At 41.2% G+C, this 24,640-nt stretch overlaps 2 protein-coding genes across 5 annotated transcripts; both read right to left on the bottom strand.

Moving 5' to 3' along the window:
• Positions 1 to 2,336: 2,336 nt before the first annotated feature.
• LOC146675113 (uncharacterized) lies at positions 2,337 to 11,866 on the bottom strand. The gene is made up of 18 exons (XM_085400168.1): positions 11,686 to 11,866; positions 11,503 to 11,525; positions 10,374 to 10,440; positions 10,095 to 10,282; positions 9,934 to 10,014; positions 9,778 to 9,846; positions 9,530 to 9,697; positions 9,165 to 9,332; positions 8,573 to 8,636; positions 8,380 to 8,470; positions 8,158 to 8,299; positions 7,179 to 7,283; positions 6,859 to 6,958; positions 6,444 to 6,696; positions 4,497 to 4,571; positions 4,265 to 4,367; positions 3,576 to 3,691; positions 2,337 to 3,195 (listed from the first exon to the last, which is right to left on the bottom strand). The coding sequence occupies exons 1-17, from the start codon at positions 11,708 to 11,710 to the stop codon at positions 3,584 to 3,586; spliced, it is 1,830 nt and encodes a 609-aa protein (XP_085256294.1). The 5' UTR covers positions 11,711 to 11,866; the 3' UTR covers positions 2,337 to 3,195; positions 3,576 to 3,583.
• A 1,033-nt stretch (positions 11,867 to 12,899) lies between these two features.
• On the bottom strand, positions 12,900 to 21,815 carry mfsd8 (major facilitator superfamily domain containing 8). Of its 4 annotated transcripts, none has more exons than XM_085400163.1 (12): positions 20,934 to 21,814; positions 20,435 to 20,520; positions 20,195 to 20,238; positions 18,990 to 19,230; positions 18,768 to 18,881; positions 18,535 to 18,679; positions 15,184 to 15,242; positions 14,823 to 14,931; positions 14,256 to 14,390; positions 14,073 to 14,176; positions 13,703 to 13,929; positions 12,900 to 13,630 (listed from the first exon to the last, which is right to left on the bottom strand). In XM_085400163.1, the coding sequence occupies exons 1-12, from the start codon at positions 20,987 to 20,989 to the stop codon at positions 13,424 to 13,426; spliced, it is 1,527 nt and encodes a 508-aa protein (XP_085256289.1). In that variant the 5' UTR covers positions 20,990 to 21,814; the 3' UTR covers positions 12,900 to 13,423. The 4 variants fall into 4 exon arrangements, with proteins under 4 accessions (XP_085256289.1, XP_085256291.1, XP_085256292.1 ...); XM_085400165.1 differs by having other exon boundaries at positions 20,435 to 20,517; positions 20,934 to 21,812; XM_085400166.1 differs by lacking the exon at positions 20,934 to 21,814 and adding an exon at positions 20,715 to 20,892 and having other exon boundaries at positions 20,435 to 20,517.
• Between the last annotated feature and the right edge of the window lie 2,825 nt (positions 21,816 to 24,640).

The raw sequence follows: 24,640 nt of genomic DNA, 5'->3' as shown, positions 1-24,640 counted from the left end.
AGGAGAGTGTTTAAGGAGCAGGGTTAAGAGCTGATATTATCGAGCCCGCTGCTGTACATTCACGGCTGGGTGCACTTCACACGTTTTCTGCCTCTAATTAGGTCCAAAGTTGCCATCAAGGAACCCGATTGGTGTCGCAGGAACTCTGTGGCTGCTGTATTTTAAAGTCTCGCTTTTCAAGAGGGGCTCTGCGGCAAGCAGGTAGTTAGACGATTCACACAATTAACACCGCAGGCCCCTTCAGAAGTCGCATCAAATCTCCAAACTAATAACTCGTTCCCCTCCACCTGTAAGAATACATAAACCCCGTATGAAGGGAGTAGGGTGACAGGTGAGAGGAAATCTGTTCACATTGGGGAGTTGAGTGTTTTCGCTCCCAGCTAAAGACGGCCTCTTTGCATTTGTGATCATGCTGAAGCATTCATTTGACTCAAACACGCACCATATGCTTAAGACCTCTGAGAGTATCCCTGCTTTGGATTCACACCTTCATATGCATATCAGTTAAGAAGCTCAGTGTGAATATTTGTTTCTGATCCCTAAGGGAGGGGGAGGCTTGATTGTTTGGCGTGCCGAGCCAGAAAAAGTTCAGATTTTGTGCTTCTGTTCAGATCTGTCCAATTCATACACCTGTTCAGAGCTTTTGCTGATGAGATGCCATGTTGTTAAAATGCCAGCTTTTTTTCTTCGTCTTCTTCGTGCACGTGGCTCTCTATTCACAGGTTGAACGCATCTTGCCAAGCTTTCTGTTTCACTCCTGTCTTTGAGTAAAATATTAAGCACACTCGTAGCACGATGCGATAGATTTGTAGAGCACTATACCTGCAGTCACCCACGTAACAAAATGACTCAAAATTGAGGCTGCAAAGAAAAGTCAGTAACACAAAACCGTGGTGTTTATTAGAGTGGGTGTGTATTAATGTTTCCAGTGGAGAAAGCATGTTTAATGATGGCAAATGTTGAAGCTGCTGTAGCTCCAGGTGCTACAAAGGAGGTGTGTGGTCCATGATTGTAACTCCATGTGCCATAAGGGTGAATTTATAAAATATAATTTGTCAGGATTTTTTTCCAGGCTGGAACACCATTTACTTCTGGCTCACATTTTAATTCGCTTGATTTTGCTGCCATCTATTGGCTGATATAGGTCTCACATTTACAGCTCCCTGTTCAAAGCTGGATTACTGCCTGAACACAAAGGGCACATGTCCCGAGAGCCACTCCCACAGTTTACTGAGAGCTAATTATTTTTGATTTAGTTTACTGTAGACATATGCACTGATCACATATATTTAATTACGTAAGTCCTGCTCTAAATGTTCATCAAGAGCTCCATCTTATGTGCACATTTTCCAAGTTTGACATTTACCTACGTCCACACACCAGCGCAGCTTTCAAGAAAAATATAAATTAGTCTTCAATCCAGACGTAATTGTTTTCATCCCTTTTCTTTTACTTATCCTCATCAGGGTCATGGGCAGGCTGGGGCCTATCCCAGCTACCACAAGTGGGATACACCCTGGGCAGAAACGTGGATTTCAGTATTCTGATTTACCAAGATTTCTGCATCTCCTGGAATGGGCTCCATACAATTTTGGCACTTTGACTCATGTTTAGGGATGAACTGATCATGTTGGTCAAAGCGTCAGGTGACTTCACAGCAAAACAAAAGTTTAAGGCCGATTATGACAAAAGTTCAAGACATGAGCCAACAGGGTGAGTGGGTGCCCCATCACCATGGTGGTTAACACTGTTGCCTCACAGCAAGGTCTTGGGTTTGAATCCACTGGCTGATGAGTTTGCATGCTCTCCCCGTGTCTGGGTTGGTCTCTCATGACACTTAAGACTTCCTCCCAAAGTTCAAAAGTATGCAGGTGTAGCCTACCTCTCACCTCACAGCAGCAACAGTCTTCAGCACAACTACAACCCTGTATGGAATAACTGGAAGAAGACGGCTTTGACTCTTTAGTTGTCTCTACTTATGAGTTTGAAAAATGACATTTTGCTCTGATTTTGGTGTTCCACCGTTTTTCTTGTGTGTACCCGCTGTAAGGAAATCTTTTTAGCGAGATATTTTTCTGTTTCATTTTCACCTGTTTGGATTGCAGATGGTGTGATTTGTGTAAACAATGCCCTTCTGTAGGGGGGAGCTGGAATAGCCGTAAATGTGATGTCAAGATCAAGACCTGATTCACACAGATCTGGTCCACTTCTACACTTTCAATCACATCTGTAACAGGACACCCCACTACAAGCTTTCTCTAGAAAGGTCCATCTATGCCCCATGAAGTTAGTTCATATCTTTAAAAAGAAAAAGAAAGAAAAGGATGATGCAGGAGTCCAGAGTATAAAGAAACTTTAATTGTTGGATTAAGAACAACCGTCACAATTTGAGGACTTATATATTTTAAAAAAAGAAATGTGCAATGGCATTTCAACCCTTGAGGTTTTTCATTTAAGACACGTTTCAGGTAAAAATAAACTAGGAGCACTGAAACCGCATAATGCTTGTGTTATACAGCTGTATTAAGCGTATAAGAATTATGGATGACCATAATGACTACAGATAATTTTGGAAAACCAGCTGACCACATGTTTAGGCTCTATATATTATTTAAGTATTTCGACATAAAACTTTAGGGATTCCTGCTGCTTAACATGTTTAAAAGAAATTATGTAATACTGTATTTGATGACCAATGTTACTTGCATCACTCAAAAATTGTCCACAGAACAACTTTTTAATTAACACTCAAATTTACTTATTTACTCAAACAGACTGGTGTGCTTAGCTGTAAGCCTGCTCTGCAGTCTTAGACTAATCCGCAGACTTTAAATAAACAAATATGTAAATTATATACTGGTTTTTTCTGAATACTAACATTTAAAATACATACCCAACCCTTCCATGTAAATTGTCAGACTGAAAATTTTGGCAACATGAAGCGTTTGTTAACATCTGGATTCATCACCTTACAATAACACGATATTTTCAGACATAACTTACCAGGTAATTTTACATAAAGCTATTACATCAGGAGAACCTGTAGATACTGTTGATTAGTCTGTACTGGACAAGAAGTATTTATTGAAAACAACATTCAGGCCAAGTAGCAGCTGGGTCTTCATTCAGTAGTCCCCTCTGTGGTCGGGGATGGGTTTCTAAGGACGTACTGTCCTTTGGCTTTTCTCGTTATGCCTGCAATAAAAACAAAACTACATTTTAGGTATGAGTCACTTAAATTTAGCAGTTTAAACACATAATCGCATTATAATCCTGCTATTTATGTGTTGGATAATTAAATAGCTTGCTCCTTTATGCCAGGGAATAAAGTTTTGAACTATTCCTTTAAACTCTTGGCCCATTTTCACACATTAAGTCTCATCCTAGCAGGATGGTGTCCCCAGGTGTCCTTTTCTTATGTAGCTTTCAGCAGGACACTTCCAGTAATCAGACTGACACTGACACTCTCTCACTACTTAAAGTACTCTGTTTGGTTCAGGTGAGAGAGCCGCCCGGGTAGAGCGAGCAGGAGGCAGCACAGTCAGAGCTGTGAAGTCTGGTATGAAAGGACTCACCTCACGTTCTAATCTGGCAGGTCATCAGCTCTCAGGGCAGATCTGGAAATACCCAAGCCTGCAGGAATCCTGTCCGGATACCTGACAGCGAGCTTGTTGTGATTCAGCTCAAAGCCCTGACGAGTGAACACAATACTAGTTTAGTGGGTGGAGGAGTAACCTGGGCATGTGACAAAGTATTCACCAAAATCACAGAGAGACGCGTGACCGGGTGATAAGAGTTACACATCAACAACGCATTCACAGCATGATCCAGACAGTTTCAGACGACTCAAACAAAAACTAGACAGACACAAGTGTAGAAAAAAACTGGCCTAAGGAGATTAGGAAAGGGGGCACACATAAAGACGAACCCCTAAAATGCAAAATTCAGGGCTTGAAGCAGGGCAGATTTCTGACCCTGGAGATTGATGCACTTCTTTGCCTGCAGTCTGAATTTTTATTATTCATATTTAGTTGAATAGATAAATGACAAATTAAAACTCCTTTCATAAATTCAAGGGCTTTTGTAGCTTCGGTGTCTCAGGGAGTTAAAATTTAATGATACATTAAAGAATCTAAAGCGGCCCCGCTTCCTGGATTTCCGCCAGACAGCCATCCTGCAAATTACAACAGCGACTGCCTCTCTGCAACTTCACAAACAGTACTATGGAATTACAACACAGTACCACAATAAAGGATGCACTTACATGAAAACGTCGGATTGCTTCATCACAGTGTTCTTGTTTTGTATAGTTAACAAAGGCACATCGTTTGGCAGTCAAAACCTTGACGCTATAGACGACCCCGACCCTGCAGGACAGGAGTGTGTAAAAAAACAAAACAAAGTTACCATAAAAAGTGTCTCACTACACTACAGCAATGCAGAGCTATTTACTTTTATTACATAACAAACCCTAGAACTCCACTACAGGCTCTTACTTGTTAAACAGGTTTGCAAGCATGGAGTCGGTTACTGGGAAATTCAGGTTTCCCACCCAAACTGGAAACAGCTCCCTGTTGAAAGAAGACACCATTTAAAAAACAATATACGACCTATGCACAAGGTCTGTTTTGGGGATAGCTATACAATAATTTATAATATGCATAGTAAACAGTTTAAAAAAAAAAAAAGCCTAATGACTTTCTGCTCTAATGATTTCCTGGGATACACCGTCTAATTAAAGGTGAAAGAATACCAATAAAGTACCTTGTCTGTTGACTAATTAAATTTTGCAATTACAAAAACCGATTGAGAATCAGTTGTTGTTTTTTTTTATATTAACCTTCCTGTCTCGCCACATATACCCACGCTGCTTCTGCTTCATGTAATCAATCCACCTGTTTACACTAGCTGTGGATGAAGTGGTGGTTATGAAGTTTGAGGCTGTGCCATTTGAGGTCATTATTATCCAATTGGAAACCAGTAAATCAGCAATAGTAACACAAAGGGCCATTTTTGAGTTAAAATATCAAACTCCGCTTTTGTTTTTTAGGCATAGATTCAATCCAAGTAGGGCTGCCACAAACAATTTTGATAGTCGACTAGTCACCGATTATTTTTGCGATTAGTCGACTAATCAGATCACGTACGTACTGATTAGTCGCTGTACGTTTTACGTCCATTGGATGTAAAACTACAGCTTATTGCACCAGCCTACATCTGCTCTTATATAACTATCATTAGCTTACAGCTTTAAGTGTTTAAGGTCTGTGCTAACTAAAAATAAAGACAAGATGATAGTTTATTAAATTTTAATGACATTTGCAGAGTGTTTCGGTGGAGTTTAATAAACTCCTTGCTATCTAAAATATAACAGGACACCGGAGTATATTCTCCAGCATCTCACACTTCTGATAATCAGCTGTCTGCTTGATGTTTATTCAGCTGTGTAAAAACTATAACTTTAATCTCAGCCAAACCGATTTACTCAGGAACAAATAAAATACTAAAAAAGCCAAACAATAACATTTTAAGTTATCTAAGTGACTTATATATGTTTAACCTGAGTAGCGAAAGACGGCGGTGGGTTTGAAAACAATTAGCTGGGAGTCCGGTGTTCTCACGGACTCCAGTCAGCCTAGCTCCCGGCTAGCTATCGAGCTAGTGGGTAACAGACGTCTCCGAAAACGTCGGAGCACTTTTGAAAATATGTGGTGTCTTGATAAACTGAGCAGATATTTGAGGTTTACACAGCTACATTCTCGCCTGAAAATATGTTAAACGTTTATTTTGTGACCCAGAAAGAATAATAAGAGTAATATTAAAACTAACTAGCTGCCGCCATTGTTGGAAACTGAGCTATGAATTCTGGGACACAGCTTCTTCTTCTTCTGGGTTTAACGGCAGCTGGCATCCTTGTACATGCAGTGCTGCCATCTTCTGTTTCAGTCCATTATTACACTCTTAAATCCTACTACTTATTCCTGCATCTTTTGTGATCTTACAAAGCTTCAAACGACGCGTCGACTATTAAATTAGTCGTTGACGATTTTGATAGTCGACGTAATCGTGACTAGTCGACTCATCGTGGCAGCCCTAAATCCAAGCTGAGTGAGTGGCGTGCTTACGGTGTTCTCTCGCTTCATTAGTGGTGCCGCACGGGAACAGTAAGCAGAGAAATTAAAGGGCTCCTGGTGTACAACCTCAATCCCACATTGTTACTTCTGCAGTTATATTAGACTACATTTACTCCAAGAATTAATCTGTTGTGAAATCAAAACTAATGTATTTTGAGAACTTTAAGCCAAGAGTCCAGTCTGGATTTTTTTCCCCCACCATCACTTCAAAAGATCCTTCAATGTCCACTATAAACATTATCATGTTAAAAATGCAACATCTCAACCTTCCACGTAAGCACCCTGCGGTGAGAGTGAATCAGTACTCACAGTGATGGTCGATTAACGCCGTTGCTGGCCTTCATGGGCTGAGTAAGAATAGGCTTTGATTGACTCTGAGCAGCAGATGTATTCTGGACTGCGCCCAAAGGTTTGTTCATAAGTGTTTTTTTCAGCGCATCCTTGGACTGAGCAGGACGCACAGCGGCAGCAGGTGCAGCGATTGTGTTGGCTGAAAGGATTGGAGACACTCCAGTGACATTTGCTACTTGAACAGGTGGGAGAGAGCCGTTCGGAAGAGCTCCTGCACACAAAGATCAGCAATTAAACTGGATAAAAATACACAGTTAAACACATTTCGTCAGTTTAAGCCTAATATACAAGTGATACTCTCTGTGGATAATACACAGGTGGGCTACAAGAACAAAATACTTATTTCCACAACTGCGTGGAGTGAGAAACTCACCTGGTCGATCGTTTAACTTAGACAGCACTTCTAGTGCTTTTTTAACCGTCCCATGAATTATTAAAGCATTTGAGCTCTGCTCTCGAGTAAAACCGAACTCCTGAAGCAAAACAGAAACACACAGTAAGAAGCACATTCAAAAAAAAAAAGGCTCAGTCTTCATTTTCCCAACTTTCCCTCACAGCTGAAACCTCGAGCTGCAGGCCATTTTTCTCATCTCAACTATGAACATGTTAGCACTGTTTCTGGTTGGATTCAAGTACACAATGTAGTTACATGCATGTAGTGTGACTGCACCACTAAGCGCAGCTGCTACATACCATTAGCTGTGTTATCTGCACACGCATCAGCTCCTGCGCAGCTTCTGCACACGAACTGTCCAGTTTGAGAACTTCCGTGAAGGCCAGGGCAGCTTCCTCATACCTCTGAAACATTACGGACAGCAAGAACTTCAATTCAAAGTAAACCTGGGTTCAGATCAATTTGTTGCTTCACTAATTGGCCTAATTGCTGTCAGAACACTGAGTCAGAAAAAGTCTAATGCTTCTTTCTCAATAGTATCTACTCGACTCGACTGTTTCAGTTGCTCTCTGTTACAGTTGAGGATCACCTCAATGTGTGTGGGGTTGTTATAGCAACACGGCTGATGTCATCTGTATGTGAGGCGATAGTACACGGCTTTTTAAACGGACTTTGTGGAGCCATTTCCCTCATTGACAGGTTTCAGAACTGGCGCTCTCATGACTCATCAAGTGACGTGACTGACTGGCCAATCAGTGGCACGCGATCTCTTCAGGTCACATTCTCAGATTGACTCAGCTCACTTGGAACCCCGACCGAGTAGGAAAAAAAGTTCCTGGTTCCAGGTATTACTACGTAATGGAAAACCCTGAAAACTGAGTTGAACTGAGCCGAGTTGGTCTTAGGGGAAAATAATGTGAACCTGTGCAACAACTGCAGTGATGCTGCAAACAAGGCGACATTGTCAAAGTCGCTGTAACCTGAACTGTAAACATTACAACCGCTGACGGGTCACATCCAGTATGTGCCGCTACACAGCCGACTGCAGCTGCATCAACAAGTTAAGACTAAGCTAACTTCCCTGTGACCAGCACTCAAATGTATGTCCCTTTATAATGTTTCTCATTGGTTGGAAAAATGTGTTGCTACTTTGGTTAAAGAGTGCTTTGTAACAAAGGACACTGTTGCACAAGAGTCTGCTCTTAAAATCAGAAACACACAGCATATTAAACATGACATGTGAGGGTTGCTAAGATTAGATAAAAGCTTTATTTTTACCTTTAGACCAGCCAGAGCTCTTCCCTTCCTATACAGGCCTTTATCCCAACCTGGACATATGCCAAGCGACAACTCTGCATCCATTAACGCCTTCTCGTATTCTTGCAACTTCTCAAAACAGAAGGACCGATTTCCAAATAGCCTGCGACAGATGCAAAGATGGCATTAAAGCTAGTGGTGCAAGTGAAATCACTGCTGTTACTTAAAGTGAGATGTTCTTACTTAAACTCTTTAGGGTTGTGCTTAATTGCATCTGTGAAATACTTCACAGCCATATTAAAGTCTCCAGCACTCGCATGCTTATTTCCAATGACTAGGGGAAAAAAAAAGGAAGATAAATATTTATTTTACGTATTCTTTAAAAGTCAAATCACCTCACTGAGAATTTATGTGAATGAATAATGACGAAACTTACCGGCAAGCTCTGTGCTTATTTTTACATGGTCTTCAAAGGAGGGAACGCTGGACGCAGCAGAGTCCTGCGTAGACAGCAAGAACAGAGTTTCAACCTTTAACGTGCACCAAAAGACACAATACAGCAGGTTTTACAGCTTTGTGGTCATTCTCCAGCGTTTCCTTCATCACTGCTGTTTTATCTAAGATGTTTAACTAACAGATGTGCACACATTTCATTTCTCTGCGGTGAGTTTCACACACCAACACACTTTCGTTTTGACATCTTAGTGAGGACATCTAATTGACATAATGCTTACCTAACCCTTAGCCTAAACCTAACCATAACCTAAATGTAGCCCTGACACTAAAACCACATTTTGAGTCTCAAAACTTCCTTCAAACCCGTGAGGAGAGGCACTTCTGTCCTCACATGTGACTGTTGGTCCACACAAATATAGTAAAATTCCAATTTTTGGTCCCAACAAAGACGTCTAAACGGGTACAAACACACACAAGTAAGAAGGAGGAAAAGCGTAGTTTCCATTTCCTACTTAACTCACTCGTATGGAGGAAACACTGCATCAATCTGATCTGTATGCGAGCTTCTTCACCTTCTTTGCAGCCTCCCGTTCTTCATGTGATTTTTCGGGGACTGTTTTGTATTCTTCTTTTTCTGGCATCTTCCTTTTCTCCTTCTTCTCCAGTTTGGGCTTCTGCTCCAGTTTATGCATGGCTATAAGAGCAGCTTTTCTCACAAAACTACTCGTCATATCAAGTTCCTTAAAAAGAGACGAGAAAAAAAATGTAATTGATGAACAGAAAGTGATATAATTTACAGCCAAATCTTATGCGATCATCTTTTCCTGTATTCAGTAAATTGGATTAAAAGAACAGTATCAGGTTAATGGCACTTTACACCATCAGGCATCAATCAGTGGTTCATTTTGAGAATGATATCCACTCTTAAAAGTGCTACCTCTGAGTCGCCTGAGTCGTTCTTGGAGTTGCCGTCTTCATCACTGGAAACGTCGCTACTGTCACTGCTGTCTGTATCTTTGGCTGAGGCCTGCGGTTTAACACTAGTATTGTTATTGGCTCTGTGTTCATCATTAACAGCTTCACCCTCCTCTGCATCATCTTTTCCCTGTAAAGCACAGAAGACAAGTTTGTGAAATAAGAGGACCGTTTCTTTTTTCGAAACGTGTTGCATAAAACAATCATCACCTCCTCGTTTTTTTCAGGGTTCAGCTTGTCCTTCTCCAGCTTCTCGAGACGTTTCCTTTCCTTCTGTTTCTGATCAACAAACACACGCAGTGAACATTACTCACACGGGCTGACATTTATTACCAATCACTTCATATTCAAGACAGCAGGATTTACCCGTTTCTTAAGCCGCTTCTTCTCAGCTTTGTCTTTCATTTTTTTAGATTCTTCTAATAATCTGGCTTTTCTCTCAGCATCCTAAAGAAGCAGATTTGAATCATTTAGAGTCTGCAGCACAACTTCACATCAAAAAGAAAACGGTAAAACTAAACACTTACGTGCTCCTTTGTCTGAAATCTTAAAGGGGACGGGCAAGAAGAATTACGGGCTGAAGGGTATACAGGCTGATATACAGCGCTGGATGACCTCAGGCGGTTTGCAGGGTATCCATGGAAATCATGACTCCAACTACCGGTAACATAATCATCATTGCCTGGGTCGTCTAGATCGTCATCGTAGTCAATACCTGTAGGAACAACAAGTTTCATACAGTCACACAAATAAAGACCGACACACTCAAATGTGCACAGCAGACATGTTGCACAATATCTCCTTACCAAGAAGGCCACATCTTATTATTCTTTGCATATGAGGACGTCCTTCAAACATCCCTAAAACAGTTCTCTAAACAGGAGGGAGAGAGACAAAGAGATTTGAAAAGTATTCACAAACAGTCACGTACAGTCCTCGCTCGCAGCCTCTCCAGCCTTGAATTCTTACCCACATTCCACCTACATCTGGATCCCAGTATGATAAGTGTGGAGTATTCCCACAGCTGCTGAAAAACTGCACCACTGCCACTACTCAGCATGCCTCTGAGCTCCAGTAAGAATGCTGGCACTGAAAAGCACCATGTCCAAGAGTTTCACTTTCCTTTATCCAGAAGCTCTGAGTCACTGGATCAGCAGGCAAGCCCCTTTCTCTGGTCTTGCACTATAATAAATACACGTGAATGCAACAACAAAGCAGCCTGCATCTAATTTGGGGATGTGGAGCATATTCTCATACTGAATACTATCGTTTATTTTAGTCAGACTTATAGAAGAATCACTATAAGAGCTGTAATGTTGAGCACAAATGCAAATAGAAGGTTGGTGGGGCAACAACATGCCACTTAATGAAGAAATGTCACTAACCCAACAGATACGAAGACGGCACTTTTCCTTAGAATAATCCACGGACTGGTTTAGGATTTGTTATGGAGTCAATATATTATATTCGGAGCAGAAATGTCCAATTAAGACCACTTTGCACGTACAATACGAGATTATTACCTCAAATATCCGCCTCACTGTCACGCAAAAAAGCAAAGCGTGGTTTGTAATTCCTTGTAGACGGATTACTAATATCACTGTTTTCTAAACCATTTCACAGACATCCTGCTCACTGGTAAAACTGTGTTTAGATTTCCGTAAGAAGCAGCTGTGCACGTACAGCGTTTCTCTGAATACAGGATATGTACAGGAAGTGACACGGCGCAGTGTTTACATGTTTCCATTCAGCAAATTAGACTGTGCTGCTTTTACGGCCAACCTGCGAGGAACCCATTGATGATCTTAACACCTTACCCATCCGGTCCCCAGACCCATAAACTCCCCCCACGAAGTAAGAGCCAACACGCGGGGAGCTTTTCCACAAAGCGTAAGCTAACGCGCGCGTAAACTTTAAGGAAGAGAGCATACTTACGAACATATGAGGATCCGGAATCTCTGCAAAAGCAAACAAAAGAACAAAGAGCAATATAAATACAGTCGGTTCAATAACCAGGCTTTGGCTCCTCTCTACACAAACATGACTCCTACAAGCGAGGTAGCTTCGTAGCCACGTTAGCCAACAACTTTTTAAAAGACACAAAAAGCGCTTTCTTACCCTCCTCTTCTCTATAAATCTCCATGTTTACTAATATAAGTCCTGTCACGGCTTTACACACTCTCACGACGCAGTTAATTTCACCCTAAGTTTCATTACTAATGCTAATGTTAGCAGCCTCTAACTTTTGCTGCCAACATACTGGCGCGCTCCCTCTCGATCACTTTCAACATCGCGTGAACGCACACGAGCGGACGGGCGGGACTTGGCTTTTATTGAACGCATGCGCGCCGTCTTCCTGCCCCCTTCCCGGACACATGGATGACCTTTTGTTGTTTATTTGCAATAAAAATGTAAATGTAGTGGGTCTGTTTCAGTCCTTGAACCTGCAGATGTGTCTGCTAGCTCTGCAAAGCCTACTTTGGTATGGAATTTGGTAGGAATTAACAGCATTAGACTGTGTTGTAAATGTTATGTCATTATAACAATATAGCCAAGTACGCACCGTAGACACTGGATTGGCAAAAGCATTGGTTCGTCTGCCTTCACACGCATATGAACTTCAGCGGCCATCTTTAGGTTTAATATGATGTTGATCCACAGCTTTTACAGCTTCCAGATCTCATGGAGAGGCTTTCTCCAAGGTTCAGGAGTGTGTTTAGGATTTTTTTTTTTAAACCATTCTTCCAAAAGTGCAAAGTAGGGTTTACATGAGAAGGTCTCCTGTTTTTTCATGCTAACAGTGTTCTCTGGTTGAGGTCAAGACTTTGTGCAGGCCAGTCAAGTTTTTCCACACCAAACTCACTGTCTTTATGGACCTTACTTTGTCCACTGGTGTTCAGTCATGCTAGAACAGAAGGGTCCATCCTCAAACTGTTTCCACAAAGTTGGGGACGTCCAAGATGTCAGTATGCTGAAGCTTTAAGAGTTCCTTTCACTTTGAATGAAAAACAAACTCACGCCATAATCCCCCCACCACAAAACTTTATTAGTCAGAAAGTATCGTTCTCCTGGCAACCAAATGCAGAGTCATCCATCCGATTGCCCGAAGAGGTCTGCAGTGTTATTTTTTCTTTAAAGAGAGGGAACACTTCCTGCCTCTTCTCATGTTTTTTTTTTTGTTATGTTTTTTCTTTAACAATTTAAAGTGCACAGCTGCTTAAGCCTTCTCTGAGGAGCAACAATGTTAGGCTACACATAATACATTGTCTGATATAAAGAAGCCCACCTCATCATAAGATATACACATTAAATACTGCCAGCACAGGGTTAGATAAAATCTTAAACAGTTTATTTATTAATCAGTTTATTGTTACCATACACACCCGCACCCACCCAGACATTTCTGAATATTTTCCAATAGACAAAAACCCGCAGTTTTAAACAACTACAGGTTAAGCCATTAACAGAAGGAAAAATAATATCAGTATTTTTTTCCATTAAGAAAAAGAGTTTAGCAGGAAATGTTAAAATTGTCAAATGTAATGTTCTATGATGTAATGCATGTGTAATTATGTTCATCACTCAAAGACACACTTCTGTCATGTTTTCTTTCCCAACAAGTGAGCGGCGCGTTCACTGCAGTTTTAGCTCCTTTATAAATCATGAAGCAGCGGTCTTCGATCATGTTATGAAAAAAACTGTCTTTGCAAGAGTTAAAAAGTCAAAACCCTGAGTTACAAACTTTTAAAAGTTTATCCGTCCCCACTTTTCAAAGTGGCAGCGACAGAATGTCTTGATGGCCAGGACTTATGTGCTGAAAGCAAGTATAACAAACGGCGATCGGTTTCCATCAATGCTACTCTACAATCCTTCCATGGCGAACAGAAAAGGCAATGAGTCTGCGGTAGGCCGAGATGAGGAGGATGATGGCTCCTGCCACCATGCCGCAGATGAGGCTGAAGGTCCAGCGAGGTCCCAGGTGGGTGTAGACATGGGAGACGAAGACCGGGCCGAGTGTCCGTGCCCCGCTGCCCGACGCCGTCAGCCAGCCCATGTACACACCCTGGTGAAACATTTGAGAAGTATATGGGCGCGTTCAAAATTATTTTAAAGCATCACACATGTTAGTATTTACCTGAGGTTTGGGTCCAAGGATTTTGGAATACAGTGTGTAGGACATCACATTGCAGGCTGGGTATCCCACTCCAATGAGGAAGTCCGCTGAGAAGAACTGAGCTATGTGTATAGCAGGAGTATACTGGCACCAGGTTTGTTCGATGGGACACCCCGTTGGCTCCACAGTACTGTTCGGGGCTAGCATGAGGTCAGGCATCTGAGTCACAAAGGAGTTGTTTTTTATGTCTGTTTGTGAAAGAGGAGGGTAGAAATTAGTTTAAATCTAAACAGATGCTTGGAAAGATGTAACAACTACACACTGAGCTGTCAAGAGTCAAAATGGCAACAACTGGAAACTAATCTGACTACTTAATTCAACCGATCAATACCTGCCCACTGGATTTTAGGATAATGGTTTCCCCATGGAAGAAGAATAAAGAAGCCACAGAAAATAATGACCAAGCCGATTAACAACACAGGCCGATCTCCGAATCTGGAAGGAAATTAACGAAATTCAGGAAAGGAGATTCTTTTTTTGATGTAATTTATATGTGCAGTGAGAGGGGTGATACCTAAGAGCAGCCACTTTTACAGCCAGAAACACCAAGATTGATACAAATCCGATGCAGCAGAGAATGATCCCGTTGTACAGCACAGCTTCTTTCCTTGTCCAGGCAAACATGTCCATAGATAGGGGCGTGGTAATTCTGAAGAAAAACACAGAATCACAACAGAGTACAAAAGAGGTTTTAAAGAGAGAGAAAGACTGCCTAGACTGGATATAAAAGACAGGCATAGCTCTGGCTGAGAACTGTCACCATGCTTGCGTTTTGAAACCAGGAAGCTTGTCAATCGCAGAGATAATGTATAAAATGATCTCCTTTATATTTTTCTGTTTTATCCTCAGTTACTTTGACACAAAGTTATCTGCTGTGATGCTTACACCTCTGATGAAGTCTCACATGTACTTGTAAATGATCATTATCACAATATTTCTGACTGAGTCAAAATGAAATCAAACCGGGACCTCATCAATCAAAATTGAATAACTAATAGAAATCAGTGGCGATACCCAGCCCTACTTGGAACCAGCTTTTATGTACCATCTGTGAGTCTGACGTCTTTGAAGAAATACATACGTCTCAAAGATGGCAAAGATGAACATGATGATGAAGAACAGGATGTTGGATGTCATGACAGCCACCTGATCGATGCTTTCAACAGTTTCTTCTGAAATATCAACTCTCTCTAGAAAACAAATGTATCTTCCATCAGAAACTGTAAAACATGACTCATTTATTTCCATATTCAAAATGTATGATTCCTTTAACATTAGCCATTCAGACTCAGTGCAGTACTGCTTTATGTCACTCTGTATGTTAAATGACTTAAAAATAAATAAATGTTTTAGTCCAAATAGTTTTCATTTTTTCTGTAAATTGACTTCAGCAAGTGGTCTTTCCTTGGCATACAGTAAATGCTAAAGAAAAATAGATACACCTTCTGATGTGTAGTTGATAGATTGAATGTGCCTTCCATCTTCATCAACGTGATGCTCTCTGATGGAAAGAATCAAACATTTTAGTTAAAGGGTATATCCACAGTATTTTTTAGTCCATGTAAAATAACGAAATAAACAGTCAAATACTGAAATTTTCCAGAACTATCCTACTGAAGACCGATCCTTTTTTTTTTTCCCTTCAAAAAAAAAAAAAAAAAAAAAATGGTTAAGGAAAAACAACTTCACACGTTAAAGACAAGTCAAAAATATTTCAGGATGCAGGAGTATCATTGTCAAGGTCTACAATCACCTTCATGAATGTAAATATGGAGGATTTAAAAGGTGCAAGCAACCACTTGAAGGCCAGACTAGACTTTGCCAGCAAACATCTAAAAGAGCACAGCTCTGTAAAAAAAAATGTTTGGTCAGATAAACCCAAGATTAACTTTTATTAACTTGTATCAAAATGATGGGAAGAGAAAGGTATGGAGCAGGAGAGAAATAGCTCATGATCTGAAGCATACCACATCATCTGTCTAACATGGAGGGGCTAATATTATGGCATAGACATGTATGACTGTCAGTGGTGTTTTGTGACTGCTGATGGAAGCAACAGGGCTGCACTCTCTGCTCGGATTCAACCAAACGCTCCTGATCAGACTGTGTAAACAGATAATGACCCAAAGCAAACTGCAAAAGCAATATGAGTTTCTCAAATCAGCAAAATCAGATGTTCTTCAAATTCAAGTCACCTGATCTCAACTTATGTTTTTTAGGTTATGAAGAGAAACTTGGATCATTTTTTCAGTATGTTCAATAAAAACCAAAAGCACAAATAGTGCTTTAAGACAGAATTCGAAAGAATTGTGAACCTTCACATTTATACGGCAAAGGAAGTCAAAGCTGTCCTCAACATGAAGAAGGCGGCTTTCAGGAGCAAAGTGAAGGAGGAGATGAAGGCAGCACAGCGGAAGGTGAAACGCTGCCTGAGGGAAGCAAAGGACACCTACAGGAGGAAGGTGGAGCAGAAGTTGGAGAGGAACAATATGAGGGAGGTCTGGAATGGTGTGAAAACCATCACAGGCCACAACACCAAGAAAAGCACAGTGGGGGGGACTGTGGAGAAGGCAAACGAACTCAACAACTTCTTCAACAGGTTTGACCAGCCCACAACCCCCCCACCCTCACCCTCACCTTCACTACAGAGTCCTCTCCCCACTCTCCTGCCTCCCTCGCTTCCCCCCCTTCCTGACACCATGACACCCCCCTCCTCCAATCCCTCTCTCAGCAGCAAGACATCTCCCCCCCTCCCCTCTTCCCAAACATCTCCCAGTGTCACAGTGGATCAGGTCAGGAGACAACTGAGGAAGCTTCGCCCCAGAAAGGCAGCAGGCCCAGACAAGGTGTGTCCTAGGATGCTAAAGGCGTGTGCTGCTGAACTTGGGGAGCCACTACAACGAGTCTTCAACCTCAGTCTGCGACTGGGGAGAGTGCCCGCCCTATGGAAGACATCCTGCATCGTCCCGGTCCCCAAAAAGAACCGGCCCAATGAGCTGAATGACTTCCGACCGGTGGCACTGACGTCACATCTTATGAAGACTCTAGAGCGGCTCTTCCTCAACCTCCTCCGACCACAGGTACAACATGCCCAGGACCCACTACAGTTTGCATACAAGGCGGGTGTCGGAGTGGAGGATGCCATCCTGTACCTCCTACACAGAGCCCACTCACACCTGGATGGGGGAAAAGGCACGGTCAGGATCCTGTTTCTTGACTTTTCCAGTGCCTTTAATACCATCCGGCCCTGTATGCTTCAAGAAAAACTGAACAGGATGGAGGTGGACCCCTGCCTGGTGGCTTGGATCTCCGACTACCTCACCGACAGACCACAGTACGTCAGGCTGAAGGACATCACGTCTGACACAGTGGTCAGCAGCACAGGAGCACCACAGGGAACTGTGCTGTCCCCTCTTCTCTTCACCCTGTACACCTCTGACTTCTGCTACAACTCTGAATTATGCCACATTCAGAAGTTTGCAGACGACACAGCTATCATGGGGTGTATCTGGGATGATCAGGAAGAGGAGTACAGAAGTCTGGTGAGGAACTTTGTCGCATGGAGTCACACAAACCACCTGCAACTCAACACCTCAAAGACTAAGAAACTGGTTGTGGACTTCGGGAGGTCTAGAGCAGGTCCACTGCCGGTTCAGATAGAGGGGGAGGAGGTGGAGGTGGTCAACAAGTACAAGTACCTCGGGCTGTGGGTGGACAATAAACTGGACTGGTCATGCAACACAGAGCACCTGTATAAAAAAGCCCAAAGCCGACTGTACTTCCTCAGGAGGCTGAGGTCTTTTAACATCTGCAGGAAGCTCCTGAGGATGTTTTACCAGTCAGTGGTTGCTGGAGTACTTTACTATGCTGTGGTGTGCTGGGGGAGCAGCACAGCAAAGAAGGACTCATCCAGGCTGGAGAAACTGATCAGGAGGGCTGGCTCTGTGGTCGGCATGAAGCTGGACACTCTGGTGACAGTGGCAGAGAAAAGGACATTAAAGAAACTGATGGACATTATGGACAATGCTGGGCATCCTCTGCACACGGCCATTAACAACCAGAAGAGTCTGTTCAGTGACAGGTTGCTTCTCCCCAAGACAAGAACTAACAGACTTAAAAACTCCTTTGTCCCACACGCCATCAGACTGTTTAACTCCTCTCTGGAGGGGAGAGGGAGGGGAAACAGGAGGACAAAGGAGGGGGGAACAACTAAGCTGTAGTGCCTCTTCACCTCACTGTGCAATACCTTTTGTGCAATACTTTTGTAAATAGTCAACGGTGCAATAGACTCAATACTTGAAATGTGCAATTCACTTGTATTTTTATTTTTATTCCTATTTATTCTATTTATCCCCTTCGTATATTTTATTTATATTGTCTCTGTATTTATATATATATATATATATATATATATATATATATATATATATATATATATATATGTATAACTCTGTAACTTCTGTCGTTGCTGTGCTTTTTTGGAAATCGAATTTCCCAGAGGAACCCACCCGAGGGATTAATAAAGTTCTATCTTATCTCTTATCTTTAAAAACATTAATTATACATAAACTGACAGATCAATAATACTAAACTCTCAAACAGTCCTGATTTAAATCTTTGACCCTGCTGACCGCTAAAGTTCATTTAGGTAGTGCCTCAAAAAACAAAGAAAGAAAAAAGAAAAAAAAAAGGCCCAGTTGAGGGATGAAGACAGATTTACTACAGTACAGAGATCAAGTTTATGGCAAAACTATAAACAAACAAGAAGTCACATCAAGAATTTGTTCAGTCACCTCAGCAGAATAACGACGAGCAGGATGTTGATGAGGCCGAACACTGCAGCCAGTAACGCTGGGGTGGTGTACATGTTGAGCTTCAGCGCTATGAAGTCCAGTGTGACACCTTCCTCTCCAATGAAGGACAGACATGCCTGCAGGGCTGACATGTACACAGAAAAATAAACAAACATTAAAACTGATTTTTCCTTCAGCAAACTCACAGCTTTGCTCCCTGTTGTCAAACTTACCTGGCCCGAGGATGAAACCGAGGGCCTGGCAGGCACTCATGTTAGCCATGGCACCAGTCCTCTCGTTCAGTGATGTTGCTCCAGCAACATAGGACCTCACCACAGCTACGTTACCTGACATGGAAAGACTGAAACGTGTCATGGATCATCATAAAGGAAACAGATCAATTTGCTTACTAAGGAAATTATATCAAACTTTTAAGTCTATATTTAAATGATCACCTGCTCCAAAGCCCACAAAGACTCTGGACATGAGGATGTGATACTTGTTATAGGTCTTCGGCAGGTACGCGTAGGCATAGTAGATGTTGGCTGCCAAGTTAATGGAGATGGAACACACCAGTGGTTCCCTGCGTGGCCGATGATTGGACCACCAGCCAAAAATGGGTGAGGCCACCATCTGTCCGATGCTGTATGCTGCAACCACCCATCCCAGGAAGCTGGCATCAGTGCTGTCATCAGTCTGTAAGAAATGAATGCTCCACATTAGACCTCATAGGAAACCTAGTACAACATCAAACCCCACTGTTGATCAAAGCCACCACATATTAAACTGAATACATGTTTAGGCAATAATTCCACCGGCTTCCAAGCTGCATGAAGTGGGAGGAAAGTTCACTGGTAGACCACCGTGTTCTGGCTAAAATGTCTCAGTGTAACAGTAAAATCAGAACATGCAGGGTCCTACACATTGTCTAACCATAAGGGGGGCTTATACACATTATTTCACCTCTTCATTGCATACAAGTGTATGTAGAAAGGTAACAGCATTTCAGGTTTTCAAATATACTTGGAATCCAGTTTTAGGACACTGAAGTGACATACATGAACATATACTGCTGAAGCGTAGCTTCAAAAGCACAACATGTGGTGCAACTGAAGTATACTGCAACTTAAGCAAGACAGAAGTTGAAATAAACACAATGGAACAAGCAAAAAAAAACAAAAAAAAAAACAGCAGAAGTTCAAGGAGATAAATGAACTCAGCGGCAGGCATGACAGGCTAACAGAAAACAGTGGATCATCCTATTAAAACACATCATGGGTCATGTAACTGCAGTCTGTTCATTATATACTTGAACAGACTGCAGTTACATTCAAAGCAGTTTAAAGCACTCAATTAAAAATCCAAGCACCTTTGTAAACCTTGAAAACACTACATAAATTCAAGTATTCTCCAGCACCCGTATAGGAACCCTGCTTACAAGTGCTTAATCTTTCAGTCATTTGACCAGGGCAAAGAGCAGGGCACTATATCCTAAATTAAATCCCCAACAATCCTCTTTGCATCTTTCACTTCCTCTTTAAACACCCAAGACTGCATTTAAGTAGCAAAAACAAACCACGGAGCTTAGTTTGTATTATTGACATCAGTTGAATCAGGCAACAATCTTCAGCCCAAAAGACACCGTGTCATACTTACTTACCTTTTGCAAATAGGGCCAAAGTGATGTGATGACAATAGTGAAACCTGAGAGAGAGCACAGATCACATTAATGACACACAAGCTGTTGAAGATGCTCAACATGTTTTTAGGCTAGAAGTGACTGAAGTTATTTCATGTCTCTTCAAATGGCATCACAGGTCAGAAACCACAGTTTTTCCTGTAACAGTGCTGAGATCATTACTTTGAACGTGATAAAAGTGTTATATTCCCGTGTCCTCACCTACACTACTGAGGAACATAGTGAAGTACATGACTCTGATGGACCTCCACCGACTTCTGTAGTCATCATCCTGCGAGTCATCGCTGCTGACATGGAGTACAGATTATCCATAAAGGATGACATACCAGCAAGACAATGTAACCTATACGAGTAATGTACGAGCCAGCAAGATATATGGCCAAGTGACAGGTCAGCGTCTCCTTTTTATAGGAGCGAGAACACAGTATGATGAAGAAAAGCTGGGTTAAAGAATAAAGGTGAATAAAGCTGCTGCACCCACCATCTCTGACTGCAGTTGCGTGTTTTATTTAGCGACTGTAAATAAAGTCTACCTATGTTAAGTTGCTTTGTAGCTTAGCTCTGTTGCTTACATACGGCAAAACAGACACAACACAAGGCCAGTAAATCCAGTGCTTCTACAACCTGTTGGGTAACAGTGTATTCATACTCAAGCTTCCTCTCGTTGTTTTTATTTAGGGAGGCGGCTATCTGGACTTACCTGCTCCTCTCATCCCTGAGCAGCGGGGTGGTGCTGTCGGGTTCAGGTTGAGACATCTTTTAACAAAACACTAACTCTGCGATATTATGACTCCACCCGTGGACTTTGAAAAAGCAAAACAGTACTTTTAGGTCGCCATGTAGTCGAGGGTCAGTGAACGACACTTGCTAACTTTCACCTCTCCCATAAAGCTCCGGGTAGCTAGCTAGCTAACGTTAGGGACAAACATTTGGCGCCTTAAGTCATATGCACGAGTCTAACTGATACCGCAAACCATGATAAACGGTCGTTTTACCAAGAACAAAGCACAGTACGCCACATAAAAACACGCAAAGCTGGACTATGATATCAGTGACAGCTCTAACACGCAAGGCACCCATTATTTAAGCATCGGCTTCCGGTAAATTCTTTCAAAATAAGGCAAATTGAGTCCCAAATAAACTGTGTTCTGCCGAGTTTTTTCTTCAGTACGCTTATCATATCTTATCAAAAACTTAACATGAAATTATTTATATAAACATTAAACACTCTGAGGTGTCTTTCCTTTGTTGTTGCACAGGCTGCGCAGTGTTTTAGACGCTAATTTCGAATAACATCCGTGTTTACTCGACTGTTAGCGCGCACCTTGACGAACCGCGCTCACGTGAAAACTAGCAAACCACCCAAACACAGTCCGAGGGTCACTTGATTGGATCGGCGAGAAGGACGCCGTGCTGCGATTGGTGGATGCAGTTATAGTGCGGGGCTGATACAAAAGTTATTTAAAGGGCAACTAGTTCAGCTTTAATGTAGAAGAATCTGAGCACAATTATTGACTTTTATATGTGAAAAATTAGAGTAGAATAGAATAGAATAAAATAGTCCTTTATTGTAATTGTACATGTACAACAAAATTCTACAGGAATAAAATATAAATATCAAGACGGCATAAATAAATAACAAACAGGAGAAATATGTACAAAACAAGAGGAATATATACAAAACAATAGAAGGACACACATTAGTGAACAGGATGCAACATGCTTGAAAATAGTGCAGAGGACTTGGTCTGAATATAGTTCATGTGTGAGTGACCTGAGTATTAAGGTAGATCAAGGGTTATGACAGATCACCTTTTAATCTACTCGTGGCACTATTAAAGTATTAAATCACATGAGATTTCAAATTGCAGGAAAATCACTGGAGTTATAAGAGGCAGACAACTAGACACACCACGTGTATGCTATTGCTATTTATTGTGGTTTAACCTGTCAAGGACAAAAATGTAAAGAAAATTCTGCATCAAGCCTTGAAATCATAGCTTTCCTACTTTTGATAAGCCTGGATTGGTGGCATGATGGTTAGTGCTGCTGTCTCCCAGTAAGAAGGTCCTCGTTCAAATCCACCATCTGGCACAAATGGTTGTTTGTCTCTGTGATAGAATGGTGAGCTGTCTGGGGTGTAACCTATCACTTCAGGATTAGGCCCCAGCCCCCCTGCAACCAGGATAAAAATAGGAGGACGGTAGTTGTTGTAGATCCATTCTGAATCCATTCTGAATTACATATAAAAACATAAACACAGAACAAGGCAGTTCAAATACACTGACATAGAGTACGGTGTGCAAAGAAATGTGTACAGTGAGTTATTGGGTGATATACATTTGCCAAACATCTAGTGCACAGTCTCAAGATCAATACAGGTTATGTTTCCACTTTGTCTTTGGATTTGAACCCACATAAACTGTCCCAGTGGTCTTTCCTTGTCATTTTTACAGTTAAGCCTTATTAACATCCTCTCACATGCAGCAACAGTGTTCATCATCTGTCCACAATGGGACTATGCTATATATTTTACAGAATTCAAGTGCAATAACTCAATTCTAACAGCCTATTGCAAAACCTTTGAACTCGTAGCTTATTAATTAAATAATGCTAAGCAAATTATTTAAATTTGTATAAAATAACTCTTATTTAGAACAGTGTTTTGAGTGTGTGCAGGACAAATGTTTTTAAAAAATTTCTTGGTTTTAGTCAAAGGTGTCTTTTCTTCCTCACTACATCCACACACCTCCTCTGGTCTTTCTCTGTTTCTCCACAAGGACCTCCTGTTACACAGCTAAAGTCATTGCATCGTCTGCTCTGCCACCTTTAGTCGTTTTGTCAGTGTCACTGTCTCCAACCCGTACATCACCTCGTTACCACCTTATATACAGTTGGGTGTCTGTTATTGTCATTTTTTAAATTTTTCTGTTTTTACTTTAGAGAATAAATACTGTACATCATGATGTGTCATCAAAACTGATTTAAATATCAATGATGAATGTCATTATCTTGCTAACAGAGTTAGCTTATAAAAACCTCCCCAGTGCCAATAAATATTACACCGCAGTAATTAAGTAATAAACAACAAAACAGTTTTTAACTACTGACGTCTGTTTTTAGTTTAAAAAAATTTTTATTTTTATTTTTTTGCAAAAAATACATTTTTTGGCTAATTAACACAAACTTTCTCTTTTATAATTAGAGGACCGTCTGGGGACTGATCAGAATCTTTTCCTGTAATTTTACACATTTGTTTCTTAAAATTTAACAGTCAGATTCAAACTGAAAGTTTTTTCCATTTACTATAGCAGTTTCTCTATCTCATGGAAAATCTAGTACATAATGCTGGAACTGTACTTCTTTTTCTCATATTGTGATAAGTTTCAGTCATCGGCGTAACTTTGTGCTGAACATTGGGGGTGTCAAGATCTCTGTCTAAATAAATAAATAAATATATTTGGGTAAATTTCCAGATGATTAAACATGCAACTAATTTGCTGGTAATACCTGAAACTAATTATTGGGGGGGGGGGGGGGGGGGGGGGCATAACCCCCCGGGAAATTACGCCCCTAGTTTGAGTGGTCTATCATTACCGATATCATTACAATACTGATATTTTTAGCTAATAAACACCAGCTTATGTAGGGGAGATCCGTGTGTCATAATAACTTATGAGATGAATGATCAATTTGCAAACTCTGATTTTTCATTTTAATCACCACTAAATCACTGTGAGTTTTATTTTCCACAATAATTAGTTAACACAACAAAACACCTTTCAGCTTTTCATTAATTTTGAAACTGGGACTTTTATAAATAAAACAGACAAAACGTTCAGACATTTTTATTTTTTCATTTCAAATAAATAAATAAATAAATAAATATCTGACACAATTCAGAGGGCTACATACCGAACAGAGGATAGAAACAATGTATCGATCCTATATCGCTGGTTTTGCAAGACCTGTCAGCAGTCTGGAGTTGCTTCACACTGAAAGCATTTGGAGCCTCGCTACATGCTGCCAAACCGGCATTTAATCTCCGAGCAACCTATCCCAGAAATGTGAAGCAAGTGCGTAAGTTCATCTCTGAATGTTTTTAAAGCATTCCTACATTAAGCTTTACAGCCGATATATGCAGCTCAGAGGTCTGTGCGTTGTCATTATTAAATCTGACCGTTCAATGGATAGACTCAAGTCTTTCTTTGGAAAAAGCAGTGTTGCAGACGAAACCGTTTCGTGGTTAAAAAAACAGGAACTATGAAAAAGAAGTTTTTTATACTTGTGTTAAGCTGTGTGTAGAAATTAGACAAAATTCAGTCTCAGGTTAAATGTGATAGAAACAGCTTCCGTCTTGATAAAATATGAGTGTCATGAAGCCATGGTTGCATTTATTTGCACTGC

This window comes from Rhamphochromis longiceps, linkage group LG3, assembly GCF_057381845.1.
Source record: "Rhamphochromis longiceps isolate RC_006_pf linkage group LG3, R_longiceps_female_GT1.1, whole genome shotgun sequence".
NCBI classification, from domain to species: domain Eukaryota; kingdom Metazoa; phylum Chordata; class Actinopteri; order Cichliformes; family Cichlidae; genus Rhamphochromis; species Rhamphochromis longiceps.
This window is presented reverse-complemented; position numbering and strand designations above follow the sequence as displayed.